At 37.1% G+C, this 20965-nt stretch overlaps 1 protein-coding gene across 7 annotated transcripts in view; it reads right to left on the reverse strand.

The window, feature by feature from the left end:
- Positions 1-20965, reverse strand: part of FRY (FRY microtubule binding protein) — a 559746-nt gene that overhangs the window by 304941 nt on the left and 233840 nt on the right. For all 7 annotated transcript variants that reach the window (XM_070409378.1, XM_070409376.1, XM_070409374.1 and 4 more), the window contains one exon: positions 16402-16601. In XM_070409378.1, the coding sequence (XP_070265479.1) occupies positions 16402-16521 (120 nt within the window). In that variant the 5' untranslated portion in view covers positions 16522-16601. The remainder of the gene's footprint in view (positions 1-16401; positions 16602-20965) is intronic.

Consider the following 20965-nt stretch of genomic DNA (forward strand, 5'->3'; position numbering starts at 1 on the left):
GCTATTGCAATGTGCGGCTCTTAACTGAATACTGATTCAAACTATCTGCTTTTAAAAAGTATGATGTTTATGAGACCTTTGGCAATTTGAACACTAATTAGATATTTGATGATGTTAAGAGGTTATTGTTGCCCTGACTGGTTTGGCTCAGTGGATGGAGCATCGGCCTGCAGACTCAAGGGTCCCAGGTTCGATTCTGGTCAGGGGCATGTACCTTGGTTGTGGGCACATACCCAGTGGGGGGTGTGCAGGAGGCAGCTGATCGATGTTTCTCATCGATGTTTCTGACTCTCTATCCCTCTCTCTTCCTCTCTGTAGAAAATCAATAAAATATATTTTTTTTAAAAAGAGGTTATTGTTAATTTTATAGGTGTGGCAATGGTATTGCAGTTTTATTTAAAAAATAATCATTATCTTTTAGAGATACATGCTGAAATACTAAAATGATATGATTATTAGTATTTCAAATACTATTGGGGGGAGGTGCAAGTAGTGTATGACAAACTGGCCATGAGTTGACAATTGTTGAAGACGATCATAGGGTTCATTATGTTGTCTTTCTACTTTATTTTTTTTATTTATTTGTTTGTTTATTTTTATTTATTGATTAAGGTATTACATATGTGTCCTTAACTCCCCATTGTCCCCCTACACCTCCCGCTCATGCCATCACCCCCCTGTTGTCTGTGTCCATTGGTTATGCTTATATGCATGTATACAAGTCCTTTGGTTGATCTCTGCCCCTTAGACCCACCCTGCCCTACCTTCCCTCTGATGTTTGAGCATCTGATTGATGCTTCAATGTCTCTGGATCTGTTTTTGTTCATCAGTTTCTGTTGTTCATTATATTCCACAAATGAGTGAGATCATGTGATATTTATCTTTATCTGACTGACTTATTTTGCTTAGCATAATGCTTTCCAAGTCCATCCATACGGTTGCAAATGGTAGGAGTTTCTTCCTTTTTACAGCAGCATAATATTCCATTGTGTAGATGTACTACCGTTTTTTAATCCATTCATCTGCTGATGGGAACTTAGGCTGTTTCCAAATCTTAGCTATTGTAAATTGTGCTGCTATGAACATAGGGGGGCATTTATAATTGGTGTTTTTAGTTTCTTGGGATATATTCCTAGAAGTAGGATCACTGGGTCAAATGGGAGTCCCATTTTTAGTTTTTTGAGAAAACTCCATACTGTTCTCCACAGTGGCTACAACAGTCTGCATTCCCACCAGCAGTGCAGGAGAGTTCCTTTTTCTCCGCATCCTCGCCAGCACTTGTCATTTGTTTATTTGTTGACGATAGCCATTCTGACAGGTATGAGATGGTACCTCATTATTGTTTTGATTTGCATCTCTCGGATGATTAGTGACTTTGAGCATGTTTTCATATGTCTCTTGGCCTTCTTATGTCCTCTTTTGAAACTAAAACCATTTCACCTAAGTACAGGAACAAGACAGGGATGCCCCCTTTCACCACACCTGTTCAACATAGTACTGGAAGTGCTAGCCATGGCAATTAGACAAGAAGAAGAAATAAAACATATCCAATTGGAAAAGAAGATGTAAAACTGTCATTATTCATAGATGACATGATACTGTACATAGAAAACCCTAAAGACTCCATCAAATAATTATTGGACTTAATAAATGAATTCGGCAATGTAGCAGAGGATACAAATTTAACGCCAAGAAATCTATGGCATTTTTATACACCAATAGTGAATTTACAGAAAGAGAGATTTAAAAAAATCCCATTTTTTATTGCACCAAAAAAATTAAGATACCTAGGAATAAACTTAACTAAGGAGGTAAAAGACCTGTACTCAGAAAACTACAGGACACTGAAAAAAGAGATAGAGGAAGACATAAATAGATGGAAGAACATACCATGTTCATGAATTGGTAGAATCAACATCATTAAAATGTCCATACTACCCACAGATGGAAGAACATACCATGTTCATGAATTGGTAGAATCAACATCATTAATTTGTCCATACTACCCAAAGCAATCTATAGATTCAATGCACTCCCCATTAAAATACCGATGGCATATTTCAGAGACCTAGAACAAACTCTCCAAAAATTCATCTGGAATAAAAAAAGACCCCGAATAGCTGTAGCAATCCTGAGAAGAACAAAGTAAGAGGGATCTCAATACCAGATATCAAGCTGTATTACAAAGCTGTTCTCAAAACTGCCTGGTACTAGCACAAGAACAGACATATAGATCAATGGAATAGAATAAAGAACCTGGAAATCGACCCAAACCACAATGTTCAATTAATATTTGACAAAGGAGGCAAGAGCATACAATGGAGTTAAGACAGTCTTTTCAATAAATGGTGCTGGGAAAATTGGACAGACACATGCAAAAAATTTGAAACTAGACCACCAATTTACACCATAACAAAAACAAACTCAAAATGGATAAAGGACTTAAACATAATATGGGAAGCCATAAAAATCTTAGAGGAATCCACAAGCAGAAAAATCTCAGACATATGCTGAAGCAATTTCTTCACTGATATAGTTTCTAGGGCAATGGAAACTAAAGAGAAAATGAACAAATGGGACTACATCAAAACAAAAAGCTTCTTCACAGCAAAAGAAACCATCAACAAAACAACAAGAAAGCCCACTGCATGGGAGAACATATTTGCCAATGTTATCTCCAATAAGGATTTAATCTCCAACATTTACAGGGAACTCATACAACTTAACAAAACGAAGATAACCCAATCAAAAAATGGGAAACGGACTTAGATACTTTTCTGTCTTTCTACTTTAGATGTTTGAACTTCTCCATTAAAAAAACTAACAACAAAAACTAAAAGCAGAAAAATATGATACATCACTTCTGTCATCATTGTTTAACAAAAACAATTTCATGTCTCCCTTTTCAAGATGGTATATGCTACTTCTTAAAACTCATTTCAACAGAACTTACCCAACTTTTACATTTGCCTAATGGCATTGCAGAAGGGACCCACTCTGCAGTTCTTCCCTTTTATAGATAGAATTTGGGAGGCAAATATCTTGCCTGCTGTGTGAGATCAAGAGCACAGCTGTCCTGACCCATCCCAGTGGGACTTTCTCCTGTCATGAAGAGTGGTATAGGAATGTCCAGTATTTCCACAGGGAAAGAGAGGGGTCCCTATTTGTGCTTTTCACACCTTGGGAAGTTCTAACTTCCCCAACCCTCCCTTAAGAAAATACAAACTCTAAAAGCTCTTTGAATCCCTATCTACCTAAATCATCAAGGAAAGCCTTTGACATCTACCTCAATTTTCAAACAATTTCAGTGTACAATAGCTACATTTCCACTTTATAGTCTTCTCACACTGGGCCCCTCTCTAACCTGTAAGAGAAGAGATGTCATACGTGACAGAACATGGGCAGTTAGACAAGCCTAGAGAAAGTCTATGTATCAAAGGAGTTTTATTTGTGGATACAAGGGGCTCATTTAATAAATCACTTTCTACTTTTGATGTTTTATTGGACTAAGAAAAAAAACAAACAAGTATGCCCCATGAAGGTAGGACTTCATTAAAATAAAAAAGTTCCAAATTATTATTGCACTCAGAAATATTTCAATAAACATGTAACCCAGCAATGCCATGAGAGTTAATGTGAAATTATTCAACTTGTTAAATATATCACCAATCTTTTATGGTGCTATTTTTGTGTCTTTTAGTTAATACAACAGATGGATCTAGTAGTTTAGCACATGGTCTGGAATCTGAGAAGTTTGAGGTTGAATCCTAGGTCCCTTGTTTATAACACATGGACCTTATTTAGTTTCTTTAAACTTTAGTCATCTTTTGGGTAAAATAGGGATAAATTTTACCAATCTACCTCATAGAACTAAAATATGAATGGCACAGTCCTGATCCTATCTAATAAAAGGGTAATATGCAAATTAACCATCACTCCACCACAAAGAAGGCGGCGCCCATAGCCACAAAATGGCAGTGCCCGGTCCCCTCAGCCTCGTGCACACACACACACACACACACACACACACACATATTAGATAAATAAAAAATATTGGAAAATTATAGTGCCTAACCTTTTTGTTGTCCTTGATTTCTGGGCATGGCTACTGAATCATCTTAGAAAAGCCTTCTAAAAAATTCCAGCCCCACCTGCCCTCAATGTAGATGATTACAACTCATGAATCAAGTAGAAATCCCCAAAGGTGTCAGGAAATACCATCAAATAGAATACTGAATTTTGAAAAATTAATTTGGTTGGAGGGTACTAGATATATGTTAATCATCAATCAAAAATACCCAATAAAACATGCCTAGGGTTGTTAGCACAACCTGTGAAAATCAAGACTTATGCTCATTAAAATGACCACAATACTATATAGTAAAGATTGCTGCTGCCTAAATTGTATTAGTGACTTTCATAAATGTCAATATGTAAAATGCTGTGTGGAAACAGCAATATTACATCATAGTAAACATGGGAATGGAATTTTGTCAAAATATTGAACTTACTTTTATTGGCATTTTCTGTCACTTTAAAATGTGGTGATATATTTTCAAATGATCTCTTATTTGTGCTAAAAATGATATCTCTATAAATAGTAAAAAGAAGCATATAACCATAAAGAACTAGACTAAAAATAACTTGAGGAATAACCTCTCCCTAGTCTTATATTCTCAAAAAGAAGAAACTTTGATAATCTTCTCTAAAGTCACTGGACATAAAAATGATGACCTACCTGTGGATAAACTGAATTGGATACTATTAAGTTGAAATAGAAAGCCCTTTGATTCTTTATTATTATTATTATTTCAGGATACTTTTCACCTGGTTTATTTGCTATAAGTTTCAAACGTTAAATATCATGGTGCATTAAATTTCATTTCACAGCTAAAAAAGTCCCATTTAACACTACAAAAGAAATGCTTTTCATCCATATGATTCTAAGAATATTCATAATAAGGAATACACATTTCAGGTTGAACAGCATACAGAAAAAGTGAGTTTCTGAGATCTTTGGGAAGGTGGCCTCATTCAGCAGCTAAATGACATCTTTTGACAATTATCTCTGATTTTAGCTATAACTACTATAGTTTGTTTCTGGGTTAGAATGAGTTTTCAGATTTCTGGTGAAAGTCTGTAAGATTAAGTAAGGGGTACCAGGCTGAGCTGCTTCGCCAAGAAATAGCTACTTTAAAAATTATTTATGCATGATTTGGAACCTAAGCCAATACTTTATCGAGTGTAATGTAAATATTCCTTATCTGACCAGAGCTCTTTCTTAGTCTCCTTTTGGGACAGCCTTATTTTGATTCTATCACTAGACTTGATAAGGAACTAAATATATGAATTATTTTTATCTCTTTATACTTCCCTTATTGGGTTTGTTGAAGCCAGAGGAGCTTCTATTTAAAGAGGAGTTTGGCAAAAAAAAAATACTAGCTGGTAAACCTTTAGAAGCTCACTTGAATCCAGAGTGCAGGGAGCCATTTAAGCTGGTGTTTCTGCCATTTATATATCCTTAGTCAATATTAGGTTAGTATAGGAAGATTGGTTTATATAACAGTGCAGAAAAAACACCAACTTGCAAATTGGGCATGAAGAAATGTTATCATGAAATATCACATGGTTTGTGGGGAGCCGGCACAGCCATGGCATACTCAGCCCCAGGGCGCCTTATGTGTCATGCCAGCTCAGCCTGGTTCAATGACCCTGAGTGGGGGCGATGAAAGGCTTAGAAAAGACAGACAAGAGAATGAAAGCTGGGTCTCAGTGGGACACAGCCCCTCTGATGGACAGCGCCAGCGCCCACAAGCCGTGTCTTTATTTTATAGCAGATGCCACGAGGCAAAGTAGGGGCATGATCAAGTTGTTTACATCATTCTCGTGGGTTTCAATCCTACTCCACTACATGCACCTGAACTCTACCACTCAGGCACGTGGGGCCACATGTTTGGACCACAGGTTCAAGCTTACAGCTATAGCCGTTGGCTAATTGTGCTGGGAAGGCTCTGCCCTCCAAGCTGGGACTTGCACGTGGCAACAAGAGGACTGTGCCTTCTCATCAGTCCAAGGCTTGAACCTGTCCAAAACACTGTAGCAGCGCCCCATAATGGTTGAGGTTACTGGGTGGCTATCAGGCTGTGAACAAGACTAATTATAATAGGTTTATGATATAAAAATCCATCTTAATTCCAAAACCAAATAAAGACACTATAAAGCAGTGGTTCTCAACCTTCCTAATGCCACAACCCTTTAATACAGTTCCTCATGTTGTGGTGACCCCCAATTTCATTGTTACAAATTGAACATAATTAGTAATTAATCAAAAAAACAATATGTAATTATATATGTGTTTTCCAATGGTCTTAGACGACCCCTGTGAAAGGGTCATTTGACCTCCACAGGGGTCGTGACCCACATGTTGAGAACCGCTGCAAAAAAAGATAACTACAGGCCAATATCCCTGAATGAATATAGTTGCAAAAATTCTCAACAAAATATTAGCAAACTGAATTCAGCAATACATTGAAAAGATCATGCACCATGATCATGTGGGGTTTATTCCTGGGATGCAACATTGGTACACTATCATAAAATCAGTGAATGTGATAATCTACATAAACAAAATGAAGGATAAAAATCACATAATAGATGCAGAAAAAGCATTTGATTAAACTCAGCACCAATTTATGATAAAAACTCCGCAAAGTGGGAATAGAGGGAACATATGTCAACATAATAAAGGCCATATATGACAAACCCACAGGTAACATTGTACTAACTGGGCAGAAAATGAAAACCATTTCCCTTAAGATCAGGAATAAGACTAGGATGTTGCTTTCACCATTCTTATTCAACATAGTACTGGCAGTCCTAGCAACAGTGATCAGACAACAAGAAGATATAAATGGCATTCAAATTGGAAAGGAAGAAGTAAAACTGCCATCATTTGCAGATGACAGGATACTGTATATAGAGAACTCTACAGGTTTCAACAAAAACCTACTAGAACTGATAAGTGAATCTTGATAAAGTAGCAGGTTACAAAATAAATATTCACAAATCAGTTGCATTTTAATGTACTAATAATAAACTAGAAGAAAGGAAAACTAAGAAACCAATCCCATTTACAATTCCTCAAAAAAAAAAAAAAACACCTAGGAATAAATTTAACCAGGTATATAAAAGATCTGTACTCAGAAAATTATAAGACACTGAAGAAATAGAAGATACAAATGAATAAAAGCATGTTCCATGTTTATGGATAGGAAAAATTAACATCATTAAAATGTCCGTACTACCCAAAGCAATCTATAGATTGTAATTCCTATTAAAATACCAATGGCATATTCACAAACCTAGAACAAACTTTGCAAAATTTTATATGGAATAAAAAAAGACCCCAAATAGCCGCAGCAATCTTGAGAAAGAACAAAGTTGGAGGGATCACAATACCAGATATCAAGTTATTATACAAAGCCACTGTAGGCAAAACAGCATGGTACTGGCACAAGAACAGACATATAGATCAATGGAACAGAACAGAGAACCCAGAAATCGACCCAAGCCATTATGCTCAATTAATATTTGACAAAGGAGGCAAGAGCATACAATGGAGTCAAGACAGTCTCTTCATTAAATGGTGTTGGGAAAACTGGAAAATACATGCAAAAAAATGAAACTAGAGCACAAATTTACACTATACACAAGAATAAACTCAAAATGGATAAAAGACTTAAATGTAAGATGTGAAACCATAAAAATCCCAGAAGAAACCATTGGCAGCAAAATCTCAGACATCTTTCGTGGCAATATGTTTACCAATACATATCCTAGGACAATGGAAACTAAGAAGAAAACAAACAAAGGGGACTACATCAAAATAAAAAGCTTCTGCACAGCAAAAGAAACGATCTATACTAATAAAAGGGTACTATGCTAATTAGACCAGATAGACCGGACGTCTTCCGGAAGTCCTTCCGGACAAAGCCATAGTGGCAGGGGCTGAGGCAGAGGTGGTTAGGGGAGCAGTTAGGGGCATCTGGCAGGCAGGCAGAGGCAGTTAGGGGTGATCAGGTAGGCAGGCAGAGGTGGTTAGGGGCGATCAGGCAGGCAGGCAGGTGAGCAGTTAGGAGCCAGCAATCTGGGGTTGCGAAAGGGATGTCCGACTGCTGGGTTAGGCCCAATCCCTTCGGCCTAAACCAGCAGTCGGACATCCCCCAGGGGGTCCCAGATTGTGAGAGGGTGCAGGCCAGGCAGAGGGACCCCCCCCCCCCGCATGAATTTTGTGCACCAGGCTTCTAGTCAACAAAATAACAAGAGAGCCCAATGCAAGGGAGAACATATTTGCCAATGATACATCCAATAAGGAGTTATCCTCCAAAAGTTATAAGGAACTCATACAATTTAAGAAAAGGAAGATAAACAATCCAATTACAAAATTGGCAAAGGACCTAAATAGACACTTCTCCAAAGTAGATCTACAGAAGGTCAAAAGGCATATGTAAAAATGCTCAAAGTCACTAATCATCTGAGAGATTAAAATAAAAATGACAATGAGGTACCACCTCACACTTGTCATAATGGCTATCATAAACAAATTAACAAACAAGTGAGGATGTGGAGAAAAGGGAACCTTAGTACACTGCTGGTGGGAATGCAGACTGGTGCAGCCTCTGTGGAAAACAGTATGGAGTTTCCTTAAAAATTTAAAAATGGAACTCCCATTTGACCTAGTGATTTCACTTCTCGGAATATATCCCAAGAAATCAGAAACACCAATCAGAAAGAATATATGACCCCTATGTTCATAGCAGCATCATTTACAATAGCTAACATTTGGAAACAGCCTAAGTGCCCATCAGCAGATGAGTGGATTAAAAACCTGTGGTACACCTACACAACGGAATACTATGCTTCTGTAAAAAAGAAAGAATTCTTACCATTTGCAAATGCATGGATAGACTTGGAGTGCATTTTGCTAAGGGAAATAAGCCAATCAGAGAAAGATAAGTATCACATGATCTCACTCATATGTGGAATCTAATGAACAACATAAACTGTTGAACAAAAATAGACCCAGAGACATAGAAGCATTGAACAGACTGTCAAACCTCAGGGGGAAGGCAGGGGTGGGTGTGTGGGGAGAGAAGAGATCAAACAAGGAACTCATCTATGTATATGCATAACCCATGGGTAAAGACAATAGGATGGTGAAGGCCTGGAGTGAGGGCGAGGTGGGAGAGGTCAATGGGAGAAAAAGGAGACATATGTAATATTTTCAACAGTAAAGATTTAAAAAAAAAAAAAAGAAAGAAAAGAAAAATAAATAAATAAATATATTTGGCCTAGTGTGTCATTTATGTCTGTTATTTCATTGTGGATATTTTGTCTGGAAGATCTATCCACTGATGTCAATGGGGTGTTAAACTCCCCTACTATGACTGTATTACTGTCAGTCTCTACTTTTATGTCTGTAAAGATTTGCTTTCTAAATTTAGGTGTTCCTATGTTAGGTGCATAAATGTTTACAAGTGTTATACTTATTGTATTGATCCCTTTATCACTATGTAATGCCCTTCTTTATCTCTTATTATAGACTTTGTTTTAAAGTCTATTTTGTCTGATATAAGTCCTGCTACTCCAGCCCCCTTTTTTTTAAATATCCATTTGTATGATATATCCTTTTCCATCTCTTTACTTTCAGTCTGTGTGTATCTTTTCTTGTGAGATGGGTCCTTAGTAAATAGTATATATATGAGTCTGTGCTACACCTTTTTTATCCACTCATCTATTGATATATACTTGGGTTGCAACTATATCTTGGCAATTTTAAATAATGGTACAATGAACATAGGCGTACATATATTCTTTCGAATTAATGTTTTGTGTTTCTTCAGATAAATACCCAGAAGTGGAATCACTAGATCATAAAGCGGTTCCATTTTTAATTTTTTGAGGACCCTCCATACTGTTTTCCATAGTGGCTACACCAATCATGGCAGAATTTCTTAATTCACAAATTCCTTGCATATTAAAAAGATTCCTGAGTAAAGCAGATGATATTTTTTGGTATCTAGAACTCTTCAAATAACTCAGCTATCTGAAGATAAGAAACACAAGATTATGGCTGAATGTTCCATCTCTACATGGGTTAGTAGCAAAAGAAAAAAAAAACTCATTTATAACCATAAATAGACTGTATCCTAACCTTAGTCTGCTACTTCTTATCAGACCTGGTCTAAAATTGTGAGAAGCTGGGGTGAGGGTATATTTCACTTGCTAAAGTCCTTGCTTACTTAAAGCCACAATCAAATTCAGTAAAATTACTAGCACAACTCATTATATATACTTTGTTGGTGGTGGGCCACCAGTATCATTATTATAGCACAGTGTCCTGTTCAAATTCAGGGTTAACAAGAGTTATCCTTATGATAGCCCTACCCGTGGTTGGCAAACTGAGCATCTCGAGCCACATGCAGCTCACTGGCCCCTTGAGTGTGGCTCTTCTACAAAATACCACATGCGGGTGCGTACGTACAGTGCGATTGAAACTTCGTGGCCCATGCGCAGAAGTCGATATTTTGTGGAAGAGCCACACTCAAGGGGCCAAAGAGCCGTATGTGGCTCGCGAGCCACAGTTTGCTGACCACTGCAGGCCATCAGCACCCAAGAGAAGCTGGAAACATAAGACACAGGACCAAGGAATAAAGATTTGTCAACAGATGTTACTGCCTGAGTCTAGAACAATCTTAGTATGCAGTAATATTATCATTAGCTAATGCCCAGCCTTTCAGTGTTGGTACTAGCTCCCCACGACTGATGTTTGGATAGGGTTGGTCTTAAGGCATGACATATCTCATTACAGATTCCTGGTGTGTGTGTGGTGCAAGAGAGACTGGCATCCTCAACTCTAATTTAAAGACTTGCCCACCAAGAAAATACTTTGTTACTTCTAGTTTACCTTTAGTATTGCATTAAAATATAAATTCCCTTAATTATTTCTTTTATGTTAACAAACAAGCTAGATCATGTTATATTAAGGTGCCATTTCAGCATAACACAGTCTGCATCTTTATAAATACGTGTCTATCACCACACACCTGTACTCCAAGCTCAACAATAGGGATCCTGAGAGATCCTGCCTGTGTCTTTTCCATGAACTACTTTGTGAGAGGGCTATCAATGTTCAAGCAATGTCTATAATAAACCCTCCATTTTCATGTCACCTCTCATTATAAAAGTATTTTTACTTTTTTAGCAAAGGCATATATATATTTCCATGGTGATGGCCAAAGGGAAGTGGGAAAGAGAGAGTGGGGGCTGGATGGAGAGGTTGGCAAAGGGGGAGATGGGGAACATCTGTAATGGCGTCAACAATAAAAATAAAATAAAAATAACCCATAAAAGTGTTTTTAAATCCAGAACTTTAGAAGAAGGTGAGCTCTGCCCTCTCACCCAGTCATAGGCTCTGCTGAAGAACAAGAAGTTAGGTTTGTTCCCTTATTTTGAAGTTATGCCTATCTTAGCCTTCTTCCAGGTTTCAATCAAAGTAGAGAATAAATTACTTTCTTTCTAAGTCTTTGGTTAATTAGAATTTCTTCTTCTTCCGCTGACATTTTATGCTAATAGAATATAGCTCCACATGAAACTCCTGGCCCAATACCTGATTTAGCTTCCTGAACAAGTACAGAATTAAAACATGAATACATTAAGGTACACAGGGGAAGTAAGATCGGTTGTAGCCAAATCAAGGCATAAAAAGATGTGAAGCAAAAGTTACAGGGTTGTATTTAGGCACAATTTATAAAACAGGATCAGAAGAGAAAGAATTAGTGACAATCCCCTCCTTTTTCCTTTTATTCCTTTTGGGGACACTTCACCTTGCCATGGAAACTTCTGTTTGCTCATAAGCCTCACAGTGCAAAGAACCACCTTGGCCTTATCTGTATGAGAAGAAAACCAAGAATTCCCCAGTAGACTTTGGCAGGATAATGGGCTGAAATAACTCAAAATCTCAGATGCTATAAACACCTGTAAATGCTGAATGGAATACAGGATTTTTTTTTAAATGCAGAAATGAGTAAACAAGAAAGGAAGAGGGAAATGAAAAATAGGAAGGTATGAGGTGATGTAGTGGCTACAGAGGGGGCGGGTTATTGGTCTCAGTATCCTTGGAGGCTTTTTCTGTTTCCACTGGGAACAGAAACAAAGCTGTGGGCCTTGAGAGGTGGGACATCAGAAATAAGACACCTACATAAACGTCTTGTCCTAAACCAGTGGTTGGCAAACTGCGGCTCGTGAGCCACATGCTGCTCTTTGGCCCCTTGAGTGTGGCGACGAAGTTTTAATCGCACTGTAGGTGCGCGCCCGCACGTGGTATTTTGTGAAAGAGCCACACTCAAGGGGCCGCAGTTTGCCGACCACTGTCCTAAACCACGAAAAAATGGACTAAGGAAAAATGTAGGAAGATGAAAAGATATTCCAATGGTCCCTGCCTGGATTCTAGGTAAGAACAACAACAGATTTTCTCCAAGCATTCGAAAACACAGTCTCAAGTCTTACATTAGTTGTAGTTCCATTAATATTATATTCTGGGTGCAGAAACCTCCAGCCAAGCAATTAATAATATTTGGCCCCAGAAGGAATAAATTCTAAGGCTAATCTAAAAGAGGACACACAAAAAGTATGTTTAAGGCGGCCAAAGACATAAAAGAGAAACTATAAACTTAATTAAGGAACAAAATACATCTTAAAAACCTCACCTAGCTCTGGCCAGTGTTGCTAAGTGGTTAGAGTGTTGGCGTGCACACCAAAGGGTTGCAGGTTTGATTCCCGGTCAAGGGAACATACCTGGGTTGCAGGTTCAATCCCTGGCTCCAGTCAGGGCATGTGAAGGAGGCAACCAATTGATCTCTCTCTCTCTCTCTCTCTCTCCCCCTCTCCTTCTCTCATCCGCACTCTCTCTCTTTCTCTCTCTCCCTCCTTCCCTTCCACTGTCTCTAAAAGAAAAAATTAATGGAAAAAACATCTTCAGGTGAGGATTAACAACAAAAACAGCAATAAAAAATAACCCACCTAAATAGACTTTAAAAGAAAACCAAACAGGCCTTCTAGAATTGCAAAATATAGTCACCAAAATTATAATTCTCAACTGGCAGGTTAAACTACAGACTAGATATAGTCCAAGAGAGTATTAATTTCACCAGAGAAAATCACTCAGAATGCAGTGGTGAGAGACAAAGAAGTAAATATATAGTAATAGAAGAATAAAAAAATATGCAATGTAGCATGAGAAGGGCCGATCTAGTAGGAGTGTCAGAAAAAGAGAAGTGGAGAAGTGAAAGAATGGCAATATTTAATATTTAATGGCTAAGAACTTTCCATAATTCATGAAGGATATAAACCCTCAATTCAAGAAGCTTCAGAATCTCAAACAAGAAAATAAAAAATAAGTCTATATCCAAATAATAGAGTAGTGAAACCTCAGGACATTACATAGATAAAGAAAAAACAATCAAACATAAAAGCAAGCAGGAGAAAAAGTTTTAAAAATCCACAAACAAATCATAAACCAACCACAGGCTTTTCAACAGCAGTAATAGAGGCAACATAGTGAAATATATTGTCAAAAGCCTAGAGGAAAAATAAATGTCAAACTAAAATTTTATTCTCAGCTGAACTATCACTGAAAATTGAGGGAGAAATAAAGCAGCTTAGATAAATATAACTGAATGATTTACAACTCAAATGACTCTTAACTAAAGAATTACAAAAATATACTTTGGGAAAAAGAAAATTTAAAACAAAGAGAAAATGTAGGAGGCCAGAAGGAAAGGCATCAATTATATTACTTTCTGTACAGATTACCCAATTTAGCTTATTTAAAACACTTTGTGGTAAAACTGGGTGAGAGCAAATGCTAGAAATGACCCCATGACCCCAATAAAATTAGAATACAATTATTTACTAAACCAGTGGTTTTCAACCTTTTTCATTTCATGGCACACATAAAATAGTTACTAAATTTCTTTAGCATACCAAAAAATAGATTGTTGTGTTGGCTGTTGTCATTATTTCACTTGACAATATAAGTGAAAAGAGGTCAGTGCCCCTGACTAAAAAGTCAGGCATTGCATGTTTTAAAAATTCTTGCAGCATACTGGTTGAAAAATCACTGGACTAATCCATAAAAATTAATGAATATGACCTGAGCATCTTTTGGGCACAAAGAACAATACTGCTGAACTAGTGTAAGATGTTTACAAATATAATCTAAAATTTGATCATGGTAGAATATTTTTGTTTCTTGTCCTTTTTTTAAAATTAAAGTTAGCTATTTGGATATTCATAAATATAACTTTAATTTAATATTGTATATAATTTATCCCACATAATCTAACTGATGTAGAATTGTGAAGGATTCAGTCTTTTAAAATAAAACAAGCTCTGGCCATTGTGGCTCAGTTGGTTGAGCATTGTCCTATGCACCAAAAGGTTACTGGTTGAATTCCTGGTTAGGGCACATTTCTGAGTTGGAGGCTCCATCCCCAATAGGAGGCAGCCAATCAATGCTTCTCTCTTTCTTTCCCTCTCCCTTCTTCTCTCTCTAAAAAATCATTAAAAGTATTTGAAATAATAAAATAAAATGAAATAAAAATACAAATTCCTGAGTATTCCCATAAATAATAAATCTATACTTTCAATTTGTTGAAAATTACCCTTGCCACTATCATATATATTTATATTATATTAAAGATATAGATTGCAAATTAGCAATTTGATACAAACCCATGTAAATCTACACTCTTAAAAGATTCCATGTGTTTTTAAGTAAAGCTAATTCAGCAAGAGAAATAGTTGAGGACATCTAGTGAAATTCACTTTAAACGTACTCTAGTACATCAAAAATAAAACCTCTTGCTATCACGACATAACAAAATGCCAAATCTCCATTTACAATTTTAGAATCAGGTAGTAAGTCCCAGAATATACTCACATTTATTGTCCCATAAGTAAACAAATATAAGGACACAAATTTCTAAGCCTTTTTCAACAGACAAGAAATGTAACAAGAAATGTTACATCTCTGCCAAAAATACGAGGGAACAAATCATCTTTTTATAAAAAGCAATGATACTAAAAATTGATTTGAATATATTTCTTTAGCTAGAAACATAATGTTCATCTAGTTGGCCATTAGCATCCAGTAGAGTCTCTCATCCGATAAAAGATTGGCTGGATAGAGCATACTTTCATGTTTCAATTTTTCTTATTTGGGGACATTTAAGTTGTCTCACAGAAAGGAACAAAAACATCAACTTCTAATTTAAAAAATGCTGTGGAAAACTTGTTTTTCAGACATAATATTTACTCCACGAAAAAAAATACAAACAAATTCCAAGCTGAGTAAAGTTGAAAAGTTAAACCCAAACTATTTGACTTAATACATTCTTTAATAACAGTAATTAAGCTATTATTTTAGAAACAGGGATGACTCAAAAGGTGTCAGAACCTAACTTTTTAATCATGTCTTTTAACTTTGGTACAATTTCTCAGTCCCTCGGGAAAATTCCCATGATCACAACTTCAGAGAGCCCTGACCAGCCATTTTGGCATTTTCCAATGCTAAGGAGTGTGATATGCCTTGCCACACTCAGCTTCACAGAGAGAGCTGTGTTACTCTGAATTTCTCTCCTTTTCTCTCATTGTGTGTGGCCAAGGTCAGAAAACCAGTTGGACTTCCTTGCAGACCGTCCTTTTTAGAACCAGCACTTGTGAGAGCAATTAACACATGGCCACAACACATGACTTATTTTGTGGCAGAGTTAGCTGCAAAGAAAGACGCCAATGTCTAAGGGACCTAAAGGTAATGAGTCAAGAATGTCCTATCTTCCAATTTTCAGAAAACAAAGTGGTATTTCTGAATGACACACCAAAAAGCCTCCTCAAACCCTATATCACTGAGACCTCGTGTTCTCAAACTGACAGTCCAGGAAGACACTTGAACAACAATGGTTTTTGTTTTTTCTCCCTCATTTACTCTAAGAACAGGACAAAAGACATTGACTAAAGTATGTCAGCACAGAGACTGAACACAATTTTTCTATGATTAATACTTCTTATTGTTCAATTATGCTGATTAGTCTTAAATTTAGTAATAAAATGTGCTACTGAAATGTATTTCTTGAGGATTGTTTTAAAGTCTTCAACCCTCAATATTTATTTTTAATTAAATTAGGAAACTTAACTATAATCTTTCAAAATTTACTAATGGTATTAAAAAAATCTCTGGAAATTAGGGAAAAAGCAATCCATCATTTCTTAGAGCTGTAAAGTCCCCTCTGTTCAAGGTAAAGATTAATTTAAGGAGAAACAGGCATCACGGGGCACACTCACCAGTGGTTCTGCCATGATGATGCGAATCTTGCGCTCAGCCTGGGTGGTGAAGTTGACAAATAAACTCTTGAGGACATATTCCCCTGGTTTGCTGTCTGGGTCCACATTGATGGGTAACATGGTTGGTGGCCCTTTTTCCCTTTGTGTACCAGACACAGGTGGAACTGGAGGCTTGATATAACCGTTGCCGACAGGAGAAGCTGAAAAATATAACAGATATTCTTACAAGCTGGAAATCACATCGTAAACATTCAGATTGGCTGTGCTAAACCACAGATATAAGGATAAGAATCATATCCGGAATGCTGTCCTTAGCATCATAACCTGGCCTAATTTTTTAGAAATGGTGTCAGAATGTAATTATTTTTATTACATTAGACTTATGTTATGACATATTTGATAATCTCAAAATACTTCTGTGGTTACCACATTGCTTTAGGTAAATTATATTGCAAGTACAAAATACAGGTGATAAATCCAACAACACTTGTGATGTTCCAGGGAAGTAAATAAAGAACATATATGTGAAAAAAAAAGTGATTTGTTGTCCTGATTTTCCTAATGGCCAGAAGCTCTCTGTCTCCTGTACTTCATTCTAACTAATGGAACAAGAACTAATGAAATAAATAATGCCCAAAACTTCAGAAGTTTCCAAGAATCAATTTACGGTAGTCCAACTTGCTCTTTCTTCAAAAGGAATGATCTTCTTGAAAGATACAGGCTCAGGAAGGGCCCTATCAATGGCAATCGAAGTGTAGGTTTAACTTTTCACTCTCCACACCCTTGGTACAATTGAGATGCCCTCCTCATCCTTCATAATATGTGCAGATTCATCACTTGGATTAGATTTTGAACATAGTTTCTGGTGAGTGGCCTCCTTTCAGAATGCAATAGTCAGACAACTATTTTAACTTTGATAGTTACAGAAAATAAAATTTTAAATTTTAGCTAGAGAAAATAGAGTTTTATTCATAAATGGAAATTTTATGTCTCTCTTCTTAAATTGTAACATGAACTACCCCCTTTCACATAAGTACCGGTAAGATGTTATCACTATTCAGTTGAAGAAATGCAAGCATAAGTGGGCTTGGATAGAGGCATTAGGAATTCTGAGGACAGGATAATGGTAAAGCAGACATTTAAAAGGTAGACTGTATCATTTTGGGTATAGAGATTAAGGAAAAGAGTAAAGACAAAATTAGATTTCCAGTTTGGACCCTCGTTCAGGTATCAGAGAATGATGTTATGCCATTGATAATAAAGCAAGAAAAAAGTTCTCCTTGAAACAGTCTCAAAACTACAAGTAAATTCAAGGCTTCTCTTACCTTCTTTCAACCCCAAGCCAGATTTTGAGAAAGCATGAAAATTTATTTTACTTTATTAAATTACAAATATGTCCCCATGTTGCACATACTCCCTCGTCCTTCCTACTCTTTCCTAATGCCCCGTCCTCTCTGGGTCCCTTACAATCTCAACTGTAACTAAACTTTAATTATACGGCCTCTTCAGATATAAAAATAAAATATGTTGCATATTACTTCTTTCCCTCTCTATTCTTAGCACTTCTATCATAGTCTAGTGCAGGCCCTTCGAAGCCTACGGCATGATTACTAGAGCAGTCCCTCTGTTGTCTTTAGTTCATTAATTTTACATACTAAACAGATCTTTCTTCAGAATGGTTTTAATCATAACACTTTTTACTCAACATTTTCAATGGCTCTCAATTATCATTGTCAAGCCTCAAACACATTCCTTGTGTTGGAGCCTCACCAGCAGTCTGCCTCCATCTTGTGCCCAGGTCGTGCTGATGCCCTGGCTGGCCCACGAGCACACTGTTCTCACTTATGCCTTCCTCTCCTGATGCTCCTTCCCATCTTCTCTGCTTATCTAAGCCTTCTGTCCCTTCAGAATCACTCCTAGTGTCATTGCCACCAGGCTAATCCCTGCTGGTAAGTTTGTATTTCTAGTTTTAAACATTTAACTCATGACCTTTGGCACTGTACATCCCACATTACCCAAGGAAGACTCAATAGACAGGTGACAAGAGAAGTGATTATCCAATGCAGTTCTGCCTAAGGTTGGTCCTATAACTGAACCATACATTCTTCTAAATGTATTCCTTAAAGGTTCCCTAATAAGACTGCAGTCTCCCAGATCTAGTATAGAGTTCTTCACTCAGGTAATGCCCAAAAAATCTCCTTAACTAATTAAAGTGACATCTTACTTGATTTCTGTACATCTGAAGTGATTCACTGGGAGGAAACTCTATGACAAGATTCAGTAGTAGAGTCTCTAAAGGAATACCGTGCAGGATTTTCAATGAAGGGTCATTAGTTCAAATGGTGCTCCAAGCAGCTTCCTAAAATGTACTATTTAATCTAAAGGGACATACTCAAAATCAGGTAATGCAAATGAAGTCCTGACCATGACCCCATGTTACCTCCTACTCTCTCAGTGTAAGTCCAACTTACAAAGGGACACGTGACCTCCATGTGATGCTTCCTAATGGATCAAGACATTGTGCCACAGGACTGGAGACTGGAATATAAGCCAAGAAAGTCTAAGTGGAGAATGACTTTATTTACTTATTTTTTAAATTTATCTTTATTGTTGAAAGTATTACAGATATCCTCCTTTTATCCCCACTGAAAGGATGACTTTTTATTATCTTTTGTTTTCTACAGGATTTTATCCCTTTCTAGAATATAGCAATAATCAGGATGATGCAACATAATTGCAAGACCAACTCCATAACTGTAAGACTGTGGGTCTTAATAGTCATAACTCTAGTGAGAGAATGTTCCTGAGAGTGACCTCTGGCAGTCTTCCTGCCAAGCCACCTTTGAAGCAGATAACTGATATCCACAAACCAGAATGTCTCTTAGACAAATATTCCATTTAAAATGCTAAAGTACCAATTCTCACTGCTGTCATAAAAAATGTTATCTGCCTGTACTTCAAAGCAGACATCTTGTGAGCACAAAAGTCTGTGTACACAACCTTCATAAGTTGGAACGGTCCTAGCTCAGCTAAGCCTTGTGTCAGAGCTGAAGGTGATTCAAGGGGATGGTGCCCACCACTGTGGTGTCAAACAGATCAGATGGGCAGATGGAGATGCAGTAAAAGTTAATGGGGTAAGTGTCCTTTAACTAGGTGACTTCTAAGTTTTAGTAACCCTTCTTTATCCTACCACAACTAATTATGAATAAAGCCTAGCCTTTTGTCAGGATAGTTTGCAAAATAAACATATGACACGGCACCTTTCAGTAACTCAGTTATCCAGTGACAATATAGCTGAGAACTAAGAAATACATGATCCTTGCTGCTCAAAATCAAGTCACAAAGTTCATACTACTCTAAACATTAGAATATTGCCATTAGAAAAAAAAAATTATTAGACTCTCCCTCAGCACTTGCTTGCTCTCAGTCTACCAGTATTTATGACCAACTGACTAGTTTCTAAGTTCACTATAGTCTGGAAACAGAAAATTAAAAGGGAAATATGCAACCTCTCTGGGTAGAAACACTAATAGAAGAAGAAGAAAAAAAGGCACAACTCTAAAAAGCCACTAGACCTTAAAAATGCAGTTGCCTGAAGCCATGAGTACAGGGCCACAGAATGTGACATTCTCACGGGCTTGGGGCATCGATGACTCAGTCCAGCATGTGATCATGATTAATATTCATGGCATGACCCTGAGTCCCATGGAAAGGTTAAAATAAGTCTGACATACAGTCCTGTATTTGAGAAGGTGGGAAAAAGAGCAACAGAAATTTTCAGAAGATTTCCATTTCAAATGGATAAAACTAAAAAAGGCTTTGGTGTCTAAAGGGGAAACTAACATCTCTAAGAATTTAGCTCTCAAAGTGACCATCAGGTGCACTGCTCCCTGCCTCCTTCACCAAACACGAGGCTCAGAGAAGAGGACATCTCTGCTTGCTTTTCTTTAGCTTACAAAAACAGGTAAGCACAGAGGCATATTTTTCAAAACGCTCAATTCTCTTTCTAATGTTCCTATTACCAAAATCACACTCAGAGAATTTGAAATAAGTTTCCCCCCCTTTTTTTGGGGGGGGGGGGAGTGTCCCTGAGATTATATGAAATACAATCAAAGTAGGTCTCTTGTTAGAAAGGATGGTCCATTACTTTCTAGAGATCAACGTGACCTTATCTTTCAACATGGGAATAAAATTATTATATTTCTGTGCTCATGGTTGGATATATGTTGTTATTTCTTTCTACCAGTTCTCAGCACCTTGTTTATTCTGTAGGTTACAAAGGCAAACCCCTTTAGTAACCAAGACCCTTCTCTAGGACCACTTTCCCTCACCATACCTTTTTGCCTGTAAGTCTTAGTTTACAGGAATATTTCATAAAGCATAACAAACCAAGAATGACACAGCTAACATGAAAACATGTCACAGTGTGTATAGAACAATAATAAATTGTCCCCTATTGCATAAATGAGGGTACTTGAGAAAAGGCATTTTAAAAGTTACTGCAAAGACTCAAAGTGATCAGAAACTCTGAAAGTCATGCAAAGTCAATTAGGATGAAAAGAAA

The sequence above is a fragment of the Myotis yumanensis genome, unplaced genomic scaffold (assembly GCF_028538775.1).
Source record: "Myotis yumanensis isolate MYYU_CA2020_CCGP unplaced genomic scaffold, mMyoYum1.0.hap1 SCAF_3, whole genome shotgun sequence".
Taxonomy (NCBI): domain Eukaryota; kingdom Metazoa; phylum Chordata; class Mammalia; order Chiroptera; family Vespertilionidae; genus Myotis; species Myotis yumanensis.